General features: G+C 40.9%; 1 protein-coding gene across 6 annotated transcripts in view; it reads right to left on the bottom strand.

The window, feature by feature from the left end:
- Positions 1-2,372: 2,372 nt before the first annotated feature.
- Tada2a (transcriptional adaptor 2A) overlaps positions 2,373-18,661 on the bottom strand; it is a 57,921-nt gene continuing 41,632 nt past the window's right edge. For all 6 annotated transcript variants that reach the window (XM_004870413.4, XM_004870416.4, XM_004870415.4 and 3 more), the window contains 4 exons: positions 17,529-17,661; positions 16,815-16,858; positions 14,203-14,276; positions 2,373-11,474 (listed from right to left, as the gene is read on the bottom strand). In XM_004870413.4, the coding sequence (XP_004870470.1) occupies positions 11,289-11,474; positions 14,203-14,276; positions 16,815-16,858; positions 17,529-17,661 (437 nt within the window). In that variant the 3' untranslated portion in view covers positions 2,373-11,288. The remainder of the gene's footprint in view (positions 11,475-14,202; positions 14,277-16,814; positions 16,859-17,528; positions 17,662-18,661) is intronic.

Below are 18,661 nucleotides of genomic sequence, written 5' to 3'. Positions count from 1 at the left end.
TGCCTCCATTAAAAAAAAAAAAAATCAAAGCTTTAAAATTAGACAAAATTAACCTTTCTATGACAGAACAAAGCAGTAATGTTACCATTCAGGATAAAACACAAGAGTTGAAAGCTTGCCTGGGAAAGGCATCTTCCAAGCACTAAATTGTTTCAGCAGTTTTAGTGGCTTGTTTTTGACATGCCAATACACAAATAGCAAAATCTCTAATAGAAATGATTGTATGCTGCTTTCATTTCTGCTTCTTCCCCTACACTCCTTTCAGGCAATTCAGTGACTCAGCAGCACAAAGAGATACATTCCTCTTCAGATTCCACTTTGTTACACAGAAGCAGGTTTCCAGATCAAGTTCCAGGTAATGCCGAGGAGCTGGGCAGGAATTTGGAACCAGGGAAGAATTATACCCTAATCAGTGAAGAGAAGGAAAGTGGCCTAACATAGAGTTCGTGTTGAGGATGATGTGTGCATAAAGATCTAGAGATTAAGTAGGAAGATGTGCTGAAGTCAGCCCTACCACACTATGATTGTACATCTAGTGCCTGTGGGGAGGGAGGTGTTTATGCCTTTACAGAATGAGGAAGCCTGAGCTTCTGTTTGCCTTTATGAAACACAAAGTCGGAAAGTACGGTATTACCTTTCCAGAATACCATTGTCCAAATAGAACTTTGATGACCAACATGTTCTGCACCTTCTCTGTCCAATACAGTAGCCCCACTGGCCTCGGGTGGCTATTGAGCACTTGAAATGTAGCTTGTGTGACCGACCATGGAATTTAATTTTAAATTTTATTAAAATTTTAATTTTATTAATTTTTAATTTTTAACCACATAGTCACATGTAATTACTGGCCACCATACTGGACAGCACCTTCTAGACTACATGTGAGTTTATCAGCATCAACTATCTTAGGGGCCATTTGCTACAAAAGTACAATTCCTGTGAACAGTGAGGGTTTGGGTTCTCCTACCTGCAACAGGCAGTGCTTTACAGTAGCACAGCAACAATGCAGAATGAGAATTGTCTGGAGTAGACACAGCAAGCAGAGGGTGGAAGCTTCTACTCTGATTAGCTTCTGATGTCTTCCTTCCCAAAAACATTCTCATTAATTGCTTGGGTAGTGACCGTTCCTTAAAGACTTCTTGGGTCAGCTATTCTCCTGCTGGGTATCTTCCCCCAAGAATTAAAAGAATCATACCACAGTGATATATGTGCACCTATGTTTATAGCGGCACAGTTTGTAATAGCTAAAGCTTGGAAACAGCCCAAGTGCCCATCAACTGGAGACTGAATAAAGATGTGGTTTTTTTTTATAAAATGGAGTGTTACTCAGCCATAAAAAAGGAGAAACTAGAGACATTTATAGCTAAGTGGATACATTTTGAGGCCACACTCTTAAGTGAAATAAATAGGACACACGTGTAAATACCAAATAGTTTCTCTAGTGTGAGAAACTGAAAGTGTAAATAAGGATGAAAATGATTAAAATGAATAATTGATAATTTGAAATAGGAAAAGGTCCAAAGGTGTAGGGGTGGTGGGAGGGGAAGGTGAAAGGGAAGAAGGGAAAGGAAAAATTATGAGGAAAAAAAAAATGGAAACAAAATCTATGTAAATAGGGAAGGGTGGAGGGGGTGAAGGGTGCACAGGTAATGGGGGAAAAATAAGAACTAAGATACATCATGTTCAGGTACAAGCACCCAATGATAAATGTAAAATTATTGTATACCTAAAATGTACCAATAAATATATGAATTTTAAAAAATAATAAAAAATTTAAAAAAATTAAAAATTAAAAAAAAAAGACTTCTCAGGTCCTTCTGAAAGAATGTTTGCATCTCCCATCTATGTCATTGCCTGTGGTTAACAAACTTCTAACAACTTTGATCTGACAGTATTGGGGATCAGCAGTCATCAGGGCTTTTCAAGCTACAGAAGTTTGACTTCAGGGTTCCACTAGAGCCTGTACCTCACATGTCTCAAAACCTGCTTGCTGTGTAGTGACTGTAATTACAGATTATATGCCATTGATTACTAGAAAGATAAAAATCCCCTGTGAGAGGTAAATTTCTACACTTTTTTGACAGGTTTAAGGGACAATGATCACCATTTACCTGGGAGAAAACTCGGAATGCAGAAAAGAGAATTAGCAGGACAGAAGTCTCAAGAGACTTTTCATCTACTACAGAAATTTGCTTAAGGCTTATGTTAGCTTATAAAATGTGAGATAGCACTTTTCTAAGTGTATCATATGGAACAACTAGATTCTGTTACATGTAAAATGCTTTAATCTTTTTTTATAGTTCTCAAAATTAATTTTTTTAGTATTAAAGTCACATTATATAAGAAAAAAAGAACAAAAACACAAGAGCAAAAACATTATCCACCATCACTTTATTACAGTTAATGAAACAATGATTAGCATCTGGATTAGTCTTTTCTATGCAAAAGTTTTTATTCTTTACACAATCATATTCATAGTGTACATATAATTTTGTTTTTGGTTTTTTTTTTGGTACCGGGGATCGAACTCGGTCCTTGCACTTGCACAGCAGGCGGCACAACCACTGAGCTAAATCCCTGGCCCTCTACGTATAATTTTGTAACCCAAAAAGTTTTTTTAGCTAGGCATTATATAAGGGAACATTACAACATGTCCAGAGTAACTAGGTAATTTAAAATCCATCTCTGGAATTGTCTCCCCTTAATTCAATAGATACAGCAATGATGCAGTGAAGAGAATTCCAAGGTTTAAAAAAAATCCTTGCAGAAGGCCTGTTTTAACATTTAAGTCTTTCAGATTTTTGTGTCCCTCTGTTTAACTTTAGCATGACGTGAACTATATGGTACAAGCAAGTCATGCGCTTGTTCACAGCTCATTGGAGTTAAAACTATCAAAGACTCAATGGGAAAAGAAAAAAAAGAAGAGGCACACCAGGTGTGTTATATATCTTATCCCATCTATAATCTTCACCAAATCTAGTCAGGTGGACATTATCAACCAAAGGACATGAAGGGTTAGAAACTTAACAGTGTGTAAAGTTGCATTATTATTAAATACCAGAGCAAGGATTATTAGTGTTCAGATCTTTCTAATATACCAGGCAAGTAAAGAAGAAAGCATTTATCTATAGAAGGCTATAATGTAAAAAGAAATTCTTACTTCATCTTCAGTTATTTTCACTCATTTTTTTTTTTTGGTACTGGAGATCGAACACGGGTCCTTGGGCCTGCAGCGGCAAAACCACTGAGCTAAATCCCCAGCCCTGCACTCATTTAAAAAGAAAGTGTTAGAAGCCAGGTGTGGTGGCACATGCCTGTAATGCCAACAGTCTGGGAGGCTGAGACAGGAAGATCACAATTTCAAGCCCAGCCTGGGCAACTTGGTAACGTAGCAAGACTGTCTTAAAAATAATAATACATAAATCTTAAAAGGCCTGGGGACATAGCTTAGAGCAAAGGTTCTGGGTGTTAATTTTTTTTTTTTTTTTTTTTTTTAGAATGTATTCAAGTACTTCTTGAAAGGAAAAAAGTGATTTTAAAAATCTTTTTGAAGAGGGCCGGGGATTTAGCTCAGTAGCAATGTGCACAAGCACAGGTCGTGAGTTTGACCTGTGTACCAAAAAAATAAATCTTTTTGAAGAAAAAAAGGCGGAATGAAGAAGTAAAATATTTTCCCCCAAAAGTTAACTATCTATGTTGGTTAACAGTATGACAAATGAGCCAGGCCTGGTGGTGCACACCTGTAATCTCAGCACTCGAGAGGCTAAACAGGATTGCTGAGAGTTCAAGGCCAGACTGGGCTACATGGTGAATTCAGGGCCAGCTTGCACTGCATGGGGAGACCCTATCTCAAAAAAACCTAAAACAGGGCCGGGGATTTAGCTCAGTTGTTCCGCTGTCTGCCTCGCAACCTAAAACCAAAATACTATAAATGGTTAAGAGACATACTTTTACATAGACACTCAAGGTAATTAATGCTGCTTTACATAATTTTCTACAACACCAAAGAGGAAAGACCTGATCCTACTAAAGGGAAGTAAATATGCACATCAGCCCCAAAGCTTGGAAGGCTTCTCTTTGGGTTATGAAATGTATCTGGTTATCATCTCAATTCGGTGAATATGCAAATGCAGGAGTGGAATGTGAATGGAAGGGGAGCAGAGGTTCCCAGATAGTACATCTTCTTGTGTTGCTCCTATGTTCTCTGCTTCGCCAAATAGTAGCAAATCTGTCACAGAAAGTCAGAAGCTCAAATAATTCTTCACTAGTCAAGATATTTACTTGCTGGTAAACATAGCCTCCTTCCAGAGTGCCCTGGGGCAGTGTCTGGCTACATCCTAAATGCCAATTAGAGGTATCACTTTTCATCTGTGGGCCCTACATGCATCATTCCATCTTGCCGCTTGTGCTGGCCATCCTAGGCCTGCCTTTCCCGCCCCCTCCCAGTTTCCATGGAGACCACAGCAGTTTACTTTTCCCCTCAAGTCTAAAGCCATGGTTATTTTTAACTAGAAAACTCTGAGCCAGGTCACAGCTGGGATCTGGATGATGTAATGTGTCTATAGCCACCCTCTTCTCCCACAAACGCCTTTTCTGCAGTTGCTGGGGTGGAGGCACTCCTAGGAGACTGTGCACTCAATATCTTTTTTGCTTTGCATTATGAAGTTAAAAATCCATCCCCTGACTTCACTGACACGTGTCCTGAATATGAAGCTAAGCATACCCAAAACAAGGCAAAGGATTTTTTTTACAGTAGAAAGCCAGGTAATGTTGACATTACTGATAGCTATCTGTGGCTGGAGCATGTTTACCCCTCCCTCCCACGATTTCATCTGCTGCAGCTTGCCAGTGGTTAAAAAGAGGATCCTAGCAGGAAGGCAGAGTGCACATCTACAATCCCAGTTAGGCAGGAGGTTGAGGCAAGAGGACTGAAAGTTTGAGGCTAGACTGGGCAACTCAGAGACAGTCTTCAAAAAAATGAATAAATGACATAGTTCAGTGGAAGTTTGATCTCCAGTGCCACAAAAAAGGGGGGTCCTAAAAGAAACAGGTGGAAAATTTGTTTCCCATCTCTCCAACACAAACAGCAAACTCCCAGGATATCAGGGTTCAATACTGCTGGTCCCCTCTGCTGCTGAAAGTTCAAATCAGTCCACCCATCCAAGGCCCTTGGTACTTGGCAGCCAGTGTCTTCAAGGCATTTCTGAACTTTTCACTTTTTTTGGTGTATGTGACAGGGCCTTGTTACGAAGCTCAGACTAGACTTGAACTCACTGTTTCCCAGACTGGCCTCAAACTCTCAGAGATCCTCCTGCCTCAGCCTCCTGAGTGCTAGAATTACAGGCAGGCTGCACTATGCTCGCCCTCACTCCTTTTCAATAATTTTTTTGAGGGGAAAAATTACTAAATTACCTGGAAATTATTTCATACTTGACAACTTCCTAAGATTAGAAACTGGGGGGAAAAATCAGATTTCTTATAGGGGATGATTATACACATTAGAAATGAAGTTCTATAGCCTAGGATCCATGACTTATTTCTTAAAATAGTTGTGTTTTAAAGGAATTCCCTAAATAGTGATCATGGGAGGGGAGCCTAAGTTCACAGTTTCTCCTGTTCAATGGGGGAAATGAAAGGCTAGGGTCATTGCAAACAATTTTAAAAATGTGAGTTACATTTAGCTCCCCAAGGAGGAGAGAGATGCACTGGAAATGTCATGAATTGGAATTTAGCTCTCAGTTACTGAATAAAACAATAGCATTTCAGAGTGTTTGTTTTAAGAAAGGGTTGGTGTTTTTGTTTTTGTTTTTTTGTACCGGGATCGAACTCAGGACCTTGTGCTTTCGAGGTAGGGGGTGAAACCATTGAGCTAAATCCCCGGCCCCACCTGGCTGGTTTCTTAAAACAACTGGGAAGTCATCTTTCCACATTTTCTGAGATGCTGATTTTCTGCTGAATGTAACTGACCCGAGGTAGGATTTTTAGTCATCTGGAAGTTGTTTGTTTTAACCACAATTGGACTACAGGGTAACCTGTACAAGATGAGAAAAAGGACTGTTGGTTAAGAATGTGAGATTACATCAATGATTATTAGCCTGGTGCCACAGAAATCCATCCCCTCTGCTTCTAAGTAGAACATTAAGTGCATCAGATTCAGTTATCCAGCCCTAAAAGAACAAGTCTGAGCTGTCAAGGTTTAACCATAGTGGTTTCAAAGACAAAGGCAAATACAGTCACTTCCAGAGGTCTACAGTGAACTCAGTGATCCTCCTGCCTCAGCCTCCCAAGTGACATGCAACTGCACTCAGCTGAATGGAATTTTGTTTTGGTTTTTTCCCCTTGGTTTCTTGGTATGTAGTTCAGGCTCTCCTTGAACTATGTAGACCAGACTGGCCTTGGTCTCACGGTGATCCTCCTGTCTCAGTCTCCTTAGTGCTGGGATCACAGGTGTGTGAAACCACACCTGGCTGTTTTGGGTTCTAAACCTTTTAGTCACTTTATTTTGGTTTTTTTTGAACAAGGGCTTACTACATAATCTAGGTTTGCCCTTGAACTTGAAATCCTACTGCCTCAGCCTTCCAGAGTACTGAGATTGCTGCCATGTGCTACATTTGGATCTACTTGGATCCAATTTATTCCTGGTCTTAACAGGTGAGGGGACCCAGTGCATTATGCCTATCAAAGTAACTCATTGTGACAAAGGGACTTTTTCTGTTTTTTGAGACAAGATCTCGTTACATGGTCCAGGCTGGCCTCAAACTGGCAATGATCCTCCTGCCTCAACCTCCCACATGCTAGGATTACAGGCATGCACCACCACGGCCAGATGACAAAGGAACTTTAATGTCAGATACAAAACACTCATATTTCCTTGCCTCAAATATCTATGGCTCTGATCTGTAAGCTTGGTCAATCAAATCAAAGGGTAGTTGCTGTACTTTCATTGCAGAACACCTCAACTGCTGGAAGCCAGGAGAGGAGGCAAACAATGAAGAGAAAAAGAACTCCCTGTCACTAGATATGGAAAGCTGGCTCACAAGCCTCTTACATACAATTCACTTGTGCCCTCACTGGAGCATGCTATCACTTCTGTTCTGATAGGTATTTCCAGGATAGGTACTTAGGCTCCAAAATTTCTTAGTTGAATGCTCTTCACTATTGTTCTCACTCTTAAGTTTTTTGCCAGCACGGCTATGATTGAGATCCTGTTCAGTTTCACCCAGAAGGGCTGGCTATTGTGTCCTATGAAAGAGAAGCTTTTTTTTTTGGTACTGGGAATCGAATTTAGGACCTTGCACTTTCGAGGCAGGTGGCGGAACCACTGAGCTAAGTCCCTGGCCCATAAAGAGAGACTTCTGATCTTAGCTGGTTCACCACTTCTACACAAGGATACAGATAGGGCTGTGTCCCACTGTATCACAGACAGTCCTTTTTGACAGATGTGGGAGAGGTTAGCTGCATCCAGCTAAGCACATTGAAAAGGAAACTAAAGCTTCCAGATCAGTAAAATTCAAACAAATAAAATCCAGGTACATACAACTTGTAGAAATTCTTTTATGCTGTCCACAATAATGCAGTGTATATCTGGAAAGCATCCCCAAGACATACTTAAAAATGCATGGGTTCCCAAATACTGTTTAAAACACAAATCCACTCTCCTGCTTAGAGATGGGTGGAAAAGTGTTTTTTGTTTTGCTTTTCTGAAGGTAAATATGAATGAGTTTTCCCAAGCTGTAATGTGTGATTTGGGTCTGACTCTTCACAGTGGAGATTTCAGTTCTCTTACTACCTGTCTACATATTTCCTGGAGTCAGGATGACTTACCAACTGGGATTTTGTTGTCAATGATGAACACCATTGGTCTTCCCCCTTTTCCAGTTAACCCACTAGCTACGGAAGATTTCAATGACTGGTTGTTTAACTGAGTTCAGATTTTAAAAAAGAGCAAACAAGGAAAGGATGGGCACTGGAACCCAGGAAAAGGTAACCTGTAAACAGTTCATATTAATTGGTCCCAAGAGAGATTTCTTTTCTTTTTTTTTTTTTTTTTGGTACCAGGGATCAAACTCGGGACCTTGTGCTTGTGAGGCAGGCACTAGAACCACTAAGCTAAATCCCCAGCCTGAGATTTATTTTCTGTTAGTGTTGGGGATTGAACCCAGGTCGCCATAGAAGCAAAGCAAGAGCTCTACTGAGCTACATGCTCATCCTTTAGTCCTGGTCTTGGAGTACAGGAGTTATTATATGGGAAAGGATCTGTTTCTGTTTCCCACCACTGGGTGAGAAGGGTATGTAGAAAACTCCACCAGAAACCTTTAGTGTTAAACTGCAACAACAAAAAAATTTTAACACTAACGAGTCTTTATTCATATCACTGAGTTTCAGTGTTAACTTTCCCTCTTCTGAGCTGACCTGGACCAGGAGAGTCATTTATCAGTGTAGCTCATTTATGGCCAACCCTGTCCAGAAGGAAAGGAGAAGGATGCAATGTTCCTAGAAAGACTTCTTCTAGTGTTGTGCTGTTTTTTTTAGTACAGTGTAAGAAATGGCCATGGGGAGAATGGGATAAAATAAAATTTAAAAAAAAAAGAAAAAGAAAAAGAAATGGCCTTGTGGGGCGTGGTGGTGCACACCTGTAATTCCAGCACTCAGGAGGCTGAGGTAGAAGGATCACTGAAAGTTGGGAGTCCAGCCTGAACTACATAGTGAGACTATGTCTCAAAAAAACCAAAAAGAAAAAAAAAAGTGGCCAAGTCCAGGTGATAAGAACATGGAAGGAAATAATGTATTAAAGACAGCTACATCAAAAGTACCAGTAAGTGCTTTCTATTATTAACACAAAGACAGGAACTCGGTGACTCCTTTCAAGAGTACTCATCACACAAAATATGGTGAAACCTTCGAGAAACTCAGAAAAACATCTTAAATTTTGCAAAGTTCAGCTTACCAAAGCAATAATAACCCTTTTTTTTTGGGTACTGGGAATCGAACTCAGGGCCTTGCACTTGCAACACAGGTGCTGTGCTGCTGAGCCACATTTCTGGCCCAATCCTACTTTAAAGTCTGGGATTTGTAATTATAGCTTTGCTTTCCTGTCATTTTTTTTTTTTTTTTTTAAACAGGCTTTTGCTATGTAGTTCAGGCTTGCCTTGAACTCATGGCAACACTCCTGCCTCAGCGTCCGGAGTGCTAGGATTACAGGTGTGCACCACCATGCCTAGCCCTGTCATTATTTTCAACAATGCCATTTTCCTTATCAAATCTATTGGTCTCCACCTAATTTTCAGCAGTCAGTCAGTTCTAAGGTTTCTGCCAGCCTGTCCTGCCACCCTCCCACTCCTAGCTCCCACAGCTGCCTGTGTTCTAGCCCAGTACATCTCTTGGTACCATTTTCCTTACTCCCACTGCTGCCCCCACATCATCCTCCACCCCTACGTCTGGAACAGTCTCCCACCTCCATCTGCCATTTTTCTTTCTCAATCTTACTGCCTCAAAAGCCCACCTCTCCCAGGAAGCCCTCCTTAATCAATAGAAAGGCTCTTCAAACTACAACAAACATCACCTGACACCAACACCTCTCATACCCCAAATTCTCACAACAGGAATGACATCTCACAGATAAGAGGCAAATCCTTCACAACCACCAAATGTTGATGGTGGTGATGCAGTTTTCTGAGATATTATGATGCAAACAAAGACCATTTCCAGCAGCCTTCCCTTGTTAACAACCAAAGTCTTCTATTTGAATTCCCTCAGATCCTGAGCGTGTCCTTTTCCTCTCCTAGTGATAGCTACTAGCAAGCTGTACACATTTACATCAGTCAGAGTTTGAGCAGATGCTACCAACAAAGTACATACTAATTAGCTGTTTGACTATTAAAGGAATTAAGGAATCGGTCAGCTATTGGAGGTGATCTGTGCAGATTCTGATGAAGTAAGCTGTTTTTGTTTGGTTTTCTTGAGACAGGGTCTCACTATGTAGTTCAGGCTGGCTTTGAACTCACTATGTAGCCCAGGCTGGCCCCAAACTTGCAATGATCCTCCTGCCTCAGCCTCCCCGACTGCTGGGCTTATAGGCGTGCAACACTATGCCCAGCTCTGGGGAAGTTATTTCTATATACAATTTTGCTTCTAACAGAAATGAGATAACCATGATTATGAGTTTGGCTTGTTGGTCTGCAGAAAAGTTTGAGGCGTGTTTTTAGATGTGGTGGGGCTACTCACCCTCACATCTAGTGAGTCTAATACATGAAGCTGCTTTACTTGTGTTTTAGAAGCAGCTTTTATTGCAGGCTAGCCTTTTACCACTGAGAAATTAGGGTTCAGGTCTCAATCCAAGCAAAGCTGAAAGGAGTTGCATCATCTCCATCCTCAGGGACCTGGTATCCTGGGAAACCTGGGGTAAGAACAGGGTAAGCCCAGGACACACATGTTAGCAGAGATGGTGCAGCGTGATGGGGCAGGCATCCAACACCCTAAGTGTGCTTATTTACCAGACTATGTGACACACCCACAAATTAAATAGCAACACATTTTAATCCATTAATTCTAAAAATAACAGAGATGGGGCTGGGGATTTAGCTCAGTGATGCTGTCGCCTGGCTGGCAACTGCAAGGTCCTGAGTTCGATCCCTTGTACCAAATAAAAATAAAAAATAAAAATGACAGAGACATTTTATATCCGATGCTACTGCCTCAAAAGTCTACTATAGATCAGACACCCAGACTGCAAAGTACAAGCCAGGCATTTAAGATGCAGTTTGGGACAAGACCATCATGGAGAGATTTTCCTCTTCTTTGCTCATAAATGGTCAGCTTAAAAAAAAAAAAAAATAGAAAAGAAGGCTTTCTCATGCTCTAAAACCTCTGTCTTTATTTTAAATCTGCAATGTTTGAAGGCAAAACAGATAATGACCAAACTTCGCCCTCAAGCGCAAGGATGAGCTGGACTCCTGGGACGAAGCACTGTGGTTGGTTTGGTTCTATTTCTACCAACACTGTGATGTGAGGTACTATGGTTCTTGTTTTAGTTACAAGAAGTGTTAGGAATGAATGCCCACTCACATTTAATAATAGCTTATCTAGCACACAATCCACAGCACAATACCAACAACAGAAGTGCTTTAAAGCAGGGTAGAGAAGAAAGTAGTTATTAATACACCGTAAGATTTCCTTTGTCTCCTTTATAATGAGAATTCAGCTCAAAAACAACTCTCCAGAATGTGTGTACTGTCCTCTGACCCACCACATTCCAAAGTTCAGACGTGGGATCCAAGGGCCTTATAACCTCAAGCTTTAGTGATGTATCCTTCTCGGATGAGGAAATCATAGATTTTCCGGGTCTTGTTCACATCTATCTTGATGAGTGCTCTTGCCTGTGCCAGTCTCAAGCCTCCTTGCTTGTTACATTCATTCAGTAGAGCAGATTTGTATTCTAAATAGGCTCCAGGGACCAACCTCACCATCTGACAGAGCTGCAAGACATGGCAAATTTAATAAACATTAACATCTGTCATTCTCATAATTTAATCCAGCAGGTACAGCAAAATCAAAAAGAAGTGACATCAACTTCCAACTATTTATAGGAGCTGTTGAGTGACTGGACCACATTCCATTTAGTCTCTTTTTCCCTGGAGAGAACACTCCCTAAGGACAGACACCCAGGAAGCAGAAGCCAGCATGTGATGCCAGGAGAGGCCTTAGCTCATTCAGGATGCTCGGATATCTGAGTTTATAGGGAAATACAAATATGTGTCCCTGAGGGGCAGCCTGGTTCACCCAAGAATCAAGCATTTAAACACCAGGCCAGAGGACCAACACCGTGCAGAAGCTGCAGCTTCCTGGATTCCGAAATGTGAATCACATTATCGTTGGTATGACCTTAAAGGTGTAGTACCTGTTTTTGTGATTAAGTTTCCACTTTGAGAAGAAGCCACTTTAACTGCAAAAAATCTAGAAAGTTGGCTGAGTTCCAGTTCACCTGCCATTATCCAGCAATGAGTAAACTGAGGTCAGCACTGTGTGGTAAGAATAAAAAATCCCTGCAATTCCAGGCCATTGAACATTTAAATCAGACTGGCCTGTGGCTTTCTTCAGAAATATGTATGTAGAACATCTACTTCCTTCTACTCCAAAACTAATCTTCATTGTTCCTGATGGATAAAATAAGACTAATATACTCCCAATACCACAACTCTTCTGTATTGTCTGACAAGAGTAATGCTAAAGAGTGGCAGGTGGGGCACGAATTTCAGGAACTGTAAAAGGGGCACATGAGGAGCATGAAATGGACTTCAAGGCTAGGGTACCCCCTTTTCAAAACACTTTTTTTTTCTTTTGAGACAAAATCTCACTATGTAGCCTAGATTGGCCCCAAACTCGAAGTTCTCCTGCCTCCTTCTCCCGAGTGATAGCATTACAGGCCTGTGTTAGCATACCCGGCTGAAAACTCTTGAAGATGATTTTTATGAGATTTAAGATTTAAATTTTAGAAACCGGCAGGTGTGATGGCACACGCTTGTACTCCCAGCATTTGGGAGGCTGAGGCAGGAGGACTGCAAGTTTAGGAACAGCCTGGGCTACGAAATGAATTCAAAGTGAGCCTAAACTACACAACAAGACCTTGCCTCAAAACAAACAAAATTATAGAAATAGCCAAAAGGTAAGTCCGAAAGGTAAGTCTGATGATTATGATGGGACGCGTGGGTAAGGGGTGGGGGGAGTGGATGTGGGTCCTGCTATTTTTAAAATAAAAATTAATGTGTAACTGTATGTAATGCTGAATCCATCCCACCCATTTTTTGGAAAGCTAGAATTAAACCCAGGGCCTCAATCATGCAAGGAAACAACTACACCCACTCGGCTACATCCATAGCCCATTTTTAAATTTCACTTCCAGATAGGATCTTGCTAAACTGCTCAGGCTGCCACCTTGTGTGGCAGCACAAGCCTATAATCCCAGCATTTGGGAGGCTGAGGCAGGAGGATTGCCGTGAGTTTAAAGCCAGCTTGGGCTACATACTGAGTTGTTGAACTACACAGCAAAGCCTTGTCTCAGAAAAAAAAAAAAAAAAAAAAAAATTCCTCAGGATGATCTCAAACTTGCAATCCTCCTGCCTCAGCCTTTAGGGTACCTAAGATTACAGGTGTATACCACTGCACTGGGCTCGGAATTCCTCTGTTTTGTGTAGGAGAGAGAAAATACTGGGGATTGCTTTATCTCCAGCACCCCCCACACACTTTTTTCTTTGAGACAGGGTCTATGTAGTTCAGACTCAGCTTGAATTTACTATGTAGCCCAGGCTGGCCTCGAACTTGCGGCAATCCTCCTGCCTCAGCCTCCCAAGGGCTGGCATTACAGGTGTGTACCACCACACCGGGCCCTTTTTTATTTTTTGACACAAGGTCTTACTAAATTGTCCAGGCTGAGCTCTACTTGCTATCCTCCTGCCTCTGCCTCCCAAGCATGCTGGAATTACAGGCGTGTATCACAATGGCCAGCTCTGAATTCTTTTGTTTATGCTTAAGACGCTATGGAAACAATTCTAAAACTGTTTTAAGTAATGGACATATTGTTGTTTTGTGTTTGGTTTTTTTTTTTTTTGTACTAGGAATTGAACTTGGGACCTTGCACTTGCAAGGCAAGTGCTGGAATCACTAAGTTTTTTGAGACCAAGTGTCACCGCAGTCCAGACTGACTTGAATTCACAATCCTGACCCAACTTTGTATTGCTGAAATACACACAGAGCTTCTCAAAATGACCATTCTAACAGAAAATATTTATTTTCATGTAAAGTTATTTTAGGTTCACAAACAATTAATTTTATTTAAATAATGTACATAATAGTTGTCTGACACAAGCTAAATGCTCCATAAATGATAGTTGTTATTATCTGACATTATCACATGAACTTCCCCCCAGAGAGAAATGGTGGCAGGGTGATAAAGTAGTTCTGAAACCTGCCAGGATTAGTTCCTTAGTTCCCAGACTTCTAGGACAGGCCAGAGATAGGCCTGTATGTATGTTAGATGGTGGAGCAATATGAGTGTCATGCTATAATGAGGTTTTTTTGGTACAAGGATCGAACTCGGGACCTTGAGGAAGGCGGTGAAACTACTGAGCTAAATCCCCGGCCCTAATGAGTTTTTAAAGACAGCGAATAATCTACTCTCTTTCCTCTAGTTCCCTTTCCTTTTGTTACCTCCTTTTCTTTTTCATTCAGCTTCTCCGTGCCAGGCAGGCCAGTAAGGTTCAAGGGTGGTGCACTCCGTCTACCTACAGACACAGAGAGGAACATGTATTTCATATAAGCAACAACTGCTCAAGTGTAAAAGTATAACAAAGCTTAGTCCAAGCCAGACCGGCTAAGTACAGAATCACTATACCAGCTGTAGGAAAGTCAAACCCATTCATCTGGGCCTGTTTAGCTAACAACATGAGCACCTTAACATTCATTTCAGAATAAAAAATGATAAATTCATGTGTCTTTTGCTCTGCCAAAACACTCCTTTAGCATCAAATATGACTGCTCACCATAGTAGTTACCACCTATGTCTTCCCACCATGTAGGAGACTCTAAAATCTGAAGCCCAGGGCCAGAGATTTAGCTCAGTGGTTTTGCCACCTGCTGCGTAAGCGCAAGGACCTGAGTTCAATCCCTGGTACCAAAAAAAAAAAAAAAAAATCTGAAGCCCAGATGTCATCCAGTTAAGAAAGGTCACACACTGCCTGCCTTGACAGCTGATGAATGGAAATAACAACTCTGCAGGAGAGACATTCTCTAATCCTTACCACTCTGCCAGCAGTACAAAGCAAACACAGTAATTACCCAAGTACTATGTGCCTTCAGATCAAAGGCAGACTGTTAGGCCAGCAAAAGGCCCTCCTTATTTATTATGTGAGAGAAGATCTGTTCCTTTCAAAGTAACACTATTCACCTGAAAGATCCACCAACAGGAACAATTAGCCATTGTATGGCAAAACAAGGACTAAGGTCAACTCACATACTTGAGAAAGAAACCCAAAAAGAGGTCACTGGCCAGGGAAGGATAGGAAGCTTGATAGACAAAATATTTTGGGTTTTATTCTGAATATATATTTGGGATTAGAGATCAGATAGAGACAGATGCAGTGAGTTAAGCAAAAAATATAGAATATTATATTAAGTTTTATGGTGGAGCCAGGGATTTAGCTCAGTGGTTCTGTTGCCTGCCTCACAAGCGCAAGGTCCCAAGTTCAATCCCCGGTACCAAAAAAAAAAGTTTTATGGGAATTGCCTTTTAGGTGGGACAAAAAACAGGAAGGGACTGTAATAAGCTGCTCTGTTGGAAAACAGGCTTCTCTGTAGTATCAACAAAGGAGGTAAGTGCTTATCCTAAATGCTGAAAATAAAGATAAAATAATGTGTTACTTCACAAGTCACCAGTGGATAGGCTACAATCAGTGAGGCCAGGCTTTCAACCTTTCATTGCCTGAAGAACAACTCAGAGCATCAAGGAGAGCAAGGGGCCACCTGAACCTAAGTCTAGGAGTGAAGAAGACTAAAACTAGCCTAGGAAGAACAGTGAGTAAGAGAGTACAAATGGTTAAAATATAAGTACCATAGGTGCACAGTCATGTTAGCTAGCTCATTCATTTTAATTAGCTGGTATTAAGTTATTTGTATTTCCTTATTTAGGGAAGAGGAATTAGAAGTTAGAAAATTATAAAACCTGGATTTCACTGTCCTGGCAACTCACTAAATGGCTCCTTTTTTTCCCTTAAGTATTAAGAAATAATTACTTGAAACAAAGAAAAAGAAGAAAAAAAAAAATCTTTCAAGTGGCCTTACTGGAGCCCTATCTAGATTCTGATATACTGAGAGATTTCACAAGGTCTGTTGTTTCAAGCCTCCAAAGAATAATGACAAATAGATGACTTTTGACTACTCTGTTTCCTATCAGTGGAGTGTCTTCTGTATATTCTCTTTCTTTTTTTTTTTTTTTTTTTACAGGGGATCAAACTCGGGACCTTGCACTTGCGAGGCAGGCGCCAGAACCACTGAGCTAAATCCCTGGCCCACTTCTGTATATTCTTATTAGGAGAAATGGCCATCACATGGAGCAAGGATGAAAGATAACCAAGAATATAGGCAAAGAAACACTATAACCTTGGTTCGGAGCTTTACTAACTAATACCTCCTCAAGTTCCTCCTCACTGATTATCAATCCACCAAGGATCATCAGATAGCAAATGGCTTAATCTTGCTCTAAAAACTAATCTCAAAATAGGACATACCCAGAGAGTTAAAAGCATAAATATAGAAACAGAATCTTAAATACAGAAACAGAACCTTAAGTCTCAAACTTGTAAGAAATCCTTACGTTTCTGGCAAAGTACTACGATTCACGGCTTACAACAGACACAAAGATTTTCATCTATTTTCTGCCAGACACATGTTTAAAATGTGTGGTAGATAAAATTCAACTAAACTAACCTATAGTGACTGACCATGAACACTAGTAAAACGAAGAAGCTACCTTCTGGGATCTTTTCTTCCCATCTCTATAATCTCAGAGACATAGATCATCCTTATCTGGCTATGAAGGTTCTGAAATTGTGCTAATGTTTATAAATTAGGCTAACACTCGATTACCATTACTCTGCCTAAGCAACCTGATCCCACTTAGAAGGGAGGATTGCTAGGTCACTATAACCTCTTGAATGCAAACCTCACAAATCTTCACAATCAAGACTAGCATGTACAAGGCCCTGGCTCCAATCCCCATCACTACAAAACAACAAAAGACTTGCTGTAGCTTGAGAAATAATTACCTGAATTTGAAGCCATTGGAATGGAAGGACTCACTCCAGAATCACTACAATGAAGAAGAAGAATTTAAACTTAGATCATCGAAGACAATTTCTAAAAGCCCTATTGGACTAGGTGCCATTTATCAGGAAGATCACTTTCAAGAGATATAATGAGATAGACTGGACAGTGTTTGTTTTTTGTTTTTTTGGTACTGGGGATTGAACTCGGGACCTTGCACTTGTGAGGCAGGTGGTGGAACCACTGAGCTAAATCCCCACCCCTGGATAATGTTTTATAGGATACCCCTCTGTACTAACCAAGAAAGAAAATCTGCTCTGTGGGGAAAAAAATCCCTTCAGTTTGCTAAGAAGAGCTCTGAACATGGAACATCACTGACATAATTAATGGGGAAGGGGTAAGAATGTGAATTTTTCAGTGAATATCATATCAGTAGATAAGGAGGGGGAGAGATGTGGGTGGGAGGCTAGGGGGAATACAATAATTTTTAAAAATAAAGTCTAAGGAAAGTAGGATTGTAGAAGGCCAATTATGTTTCCCCAAACTGTGAATACTGCACTGCTTCTGAGACAGACTGCTAAAATCTTTGTGAATTCTTCTAGCTACTCAATTATTATTACTCTGCCATCTACAGTACCCACAAAAGAGTTCAAAAACACATGTGAAGGCCAAGCATCCCAGAGGAGTGCCTCCCTCAACCAGGGCTAACTGCTCACATGTCAGCTTGCCGGCGGAGCCACTGCTGGCATGCACTGCTGTCCTGGATATACTGGAGAACCTCAGAGAGCATGGTGCGTTTAAGGCGCTCCTCCTCTCGTGTCTTCTTTAGGTGATCATATGTCCTGGCACCTGAAGGTATAGAAAATACCACAACTATAATCACAATGCAGCAGAAGGACCTCCTAACGGACTGGCAAACAGTTTGTCTAGTTTTGATTTCCTTTGTAAAACTATTCTTCCAAGAACCAAGTAAATTTCCCTCAGTCTAAAATTCCTTTCTTAGGGGTCGGGGATTTAGCTCAGTGGTTTTGCCACCTGCTGTGCAAGTGTAAGGACCCGAGTTTGATCCCCGGTACCAAAAAATATAAAATAAAATCCCTTTCTTAGCCAGGCCTGATGGTGCACGGCTATAATCCCAACACTCAAGGAGGCTGAGGCAGGAGGATCACAAGTTCGAGGCAAGCCTGAGCAACTTAGTGAGACCCTGTCTTAAAAAATGAAACAAAAAAGAAAGCTGGGTGTAGTGGTGCATGCCTATAATCTCAGCACTTGGGAGGCTGAGATAGGAGGATCACCATAAATTTGAGGCCAGTCTCTGCTACACAGGGAGTTCAAAGCCAGTCTGAACTACGTAGTGAGACCCTGTCTCAAAAACAGAACAAAAAAAGAAATAAAGGGCTGAAGATTTAATTTAGTAGGAGAGCTCTCACCTGCCATGTAGAGGGACTTGGCTTCAATCCATAGTACCACCATCAGAAAAAAGGAATAAATAGTAAAATCTCTTTTTTTTTTGGGTACCGGAGATCAAACTCAGGACCTTGAGCTTACAAGGCAAGCGCGGTACCACTGAGCTAAATCCCCGGCCCTAAAATCTCTTTCTTGATACTAAATGATATATTTTTATTCTTTTTCTGTATTTAAGAAATTTGTGAGAGAGGAAAACCCCCAAAGTACAAAGAAAATAAAAGCCACTCATAGCTCCATTCTCAAGAAGTAACTAATATTTACTAGGGTCTCTAGCATGCTTGGCAAGTGCTCTACCACTGAGCCACATCCCCTACTATAGAGAGGAGCCAGAGCAGTATCCTCTTTCATCTCTGTGTCATGACTTTTATTCCACTTCAGAAAA

Source organism: Heterocephalus glaber, unplaced genomic scaffold, assembly GCF_053883595.1.
Source record: "Heterocephalus glaber isolate CG9 unplaced genomic scaffold, H.glaber_assembly_v1.0 deba00001564, whole genome shotgun sequence".
Taxonomy (NCBI): domain Eukaryota; kingdom Metazoa; phylum Chordata; class Mammalia; order Rodentia; family Bathyergidae; genus Heterocephalus; species Heterocephalus glaber.
The sequence above is the reverse complement of the archived record's forward strand: the minus strand, read 5'-3'. Positions and strand labels throughout refer to the sequence as shown.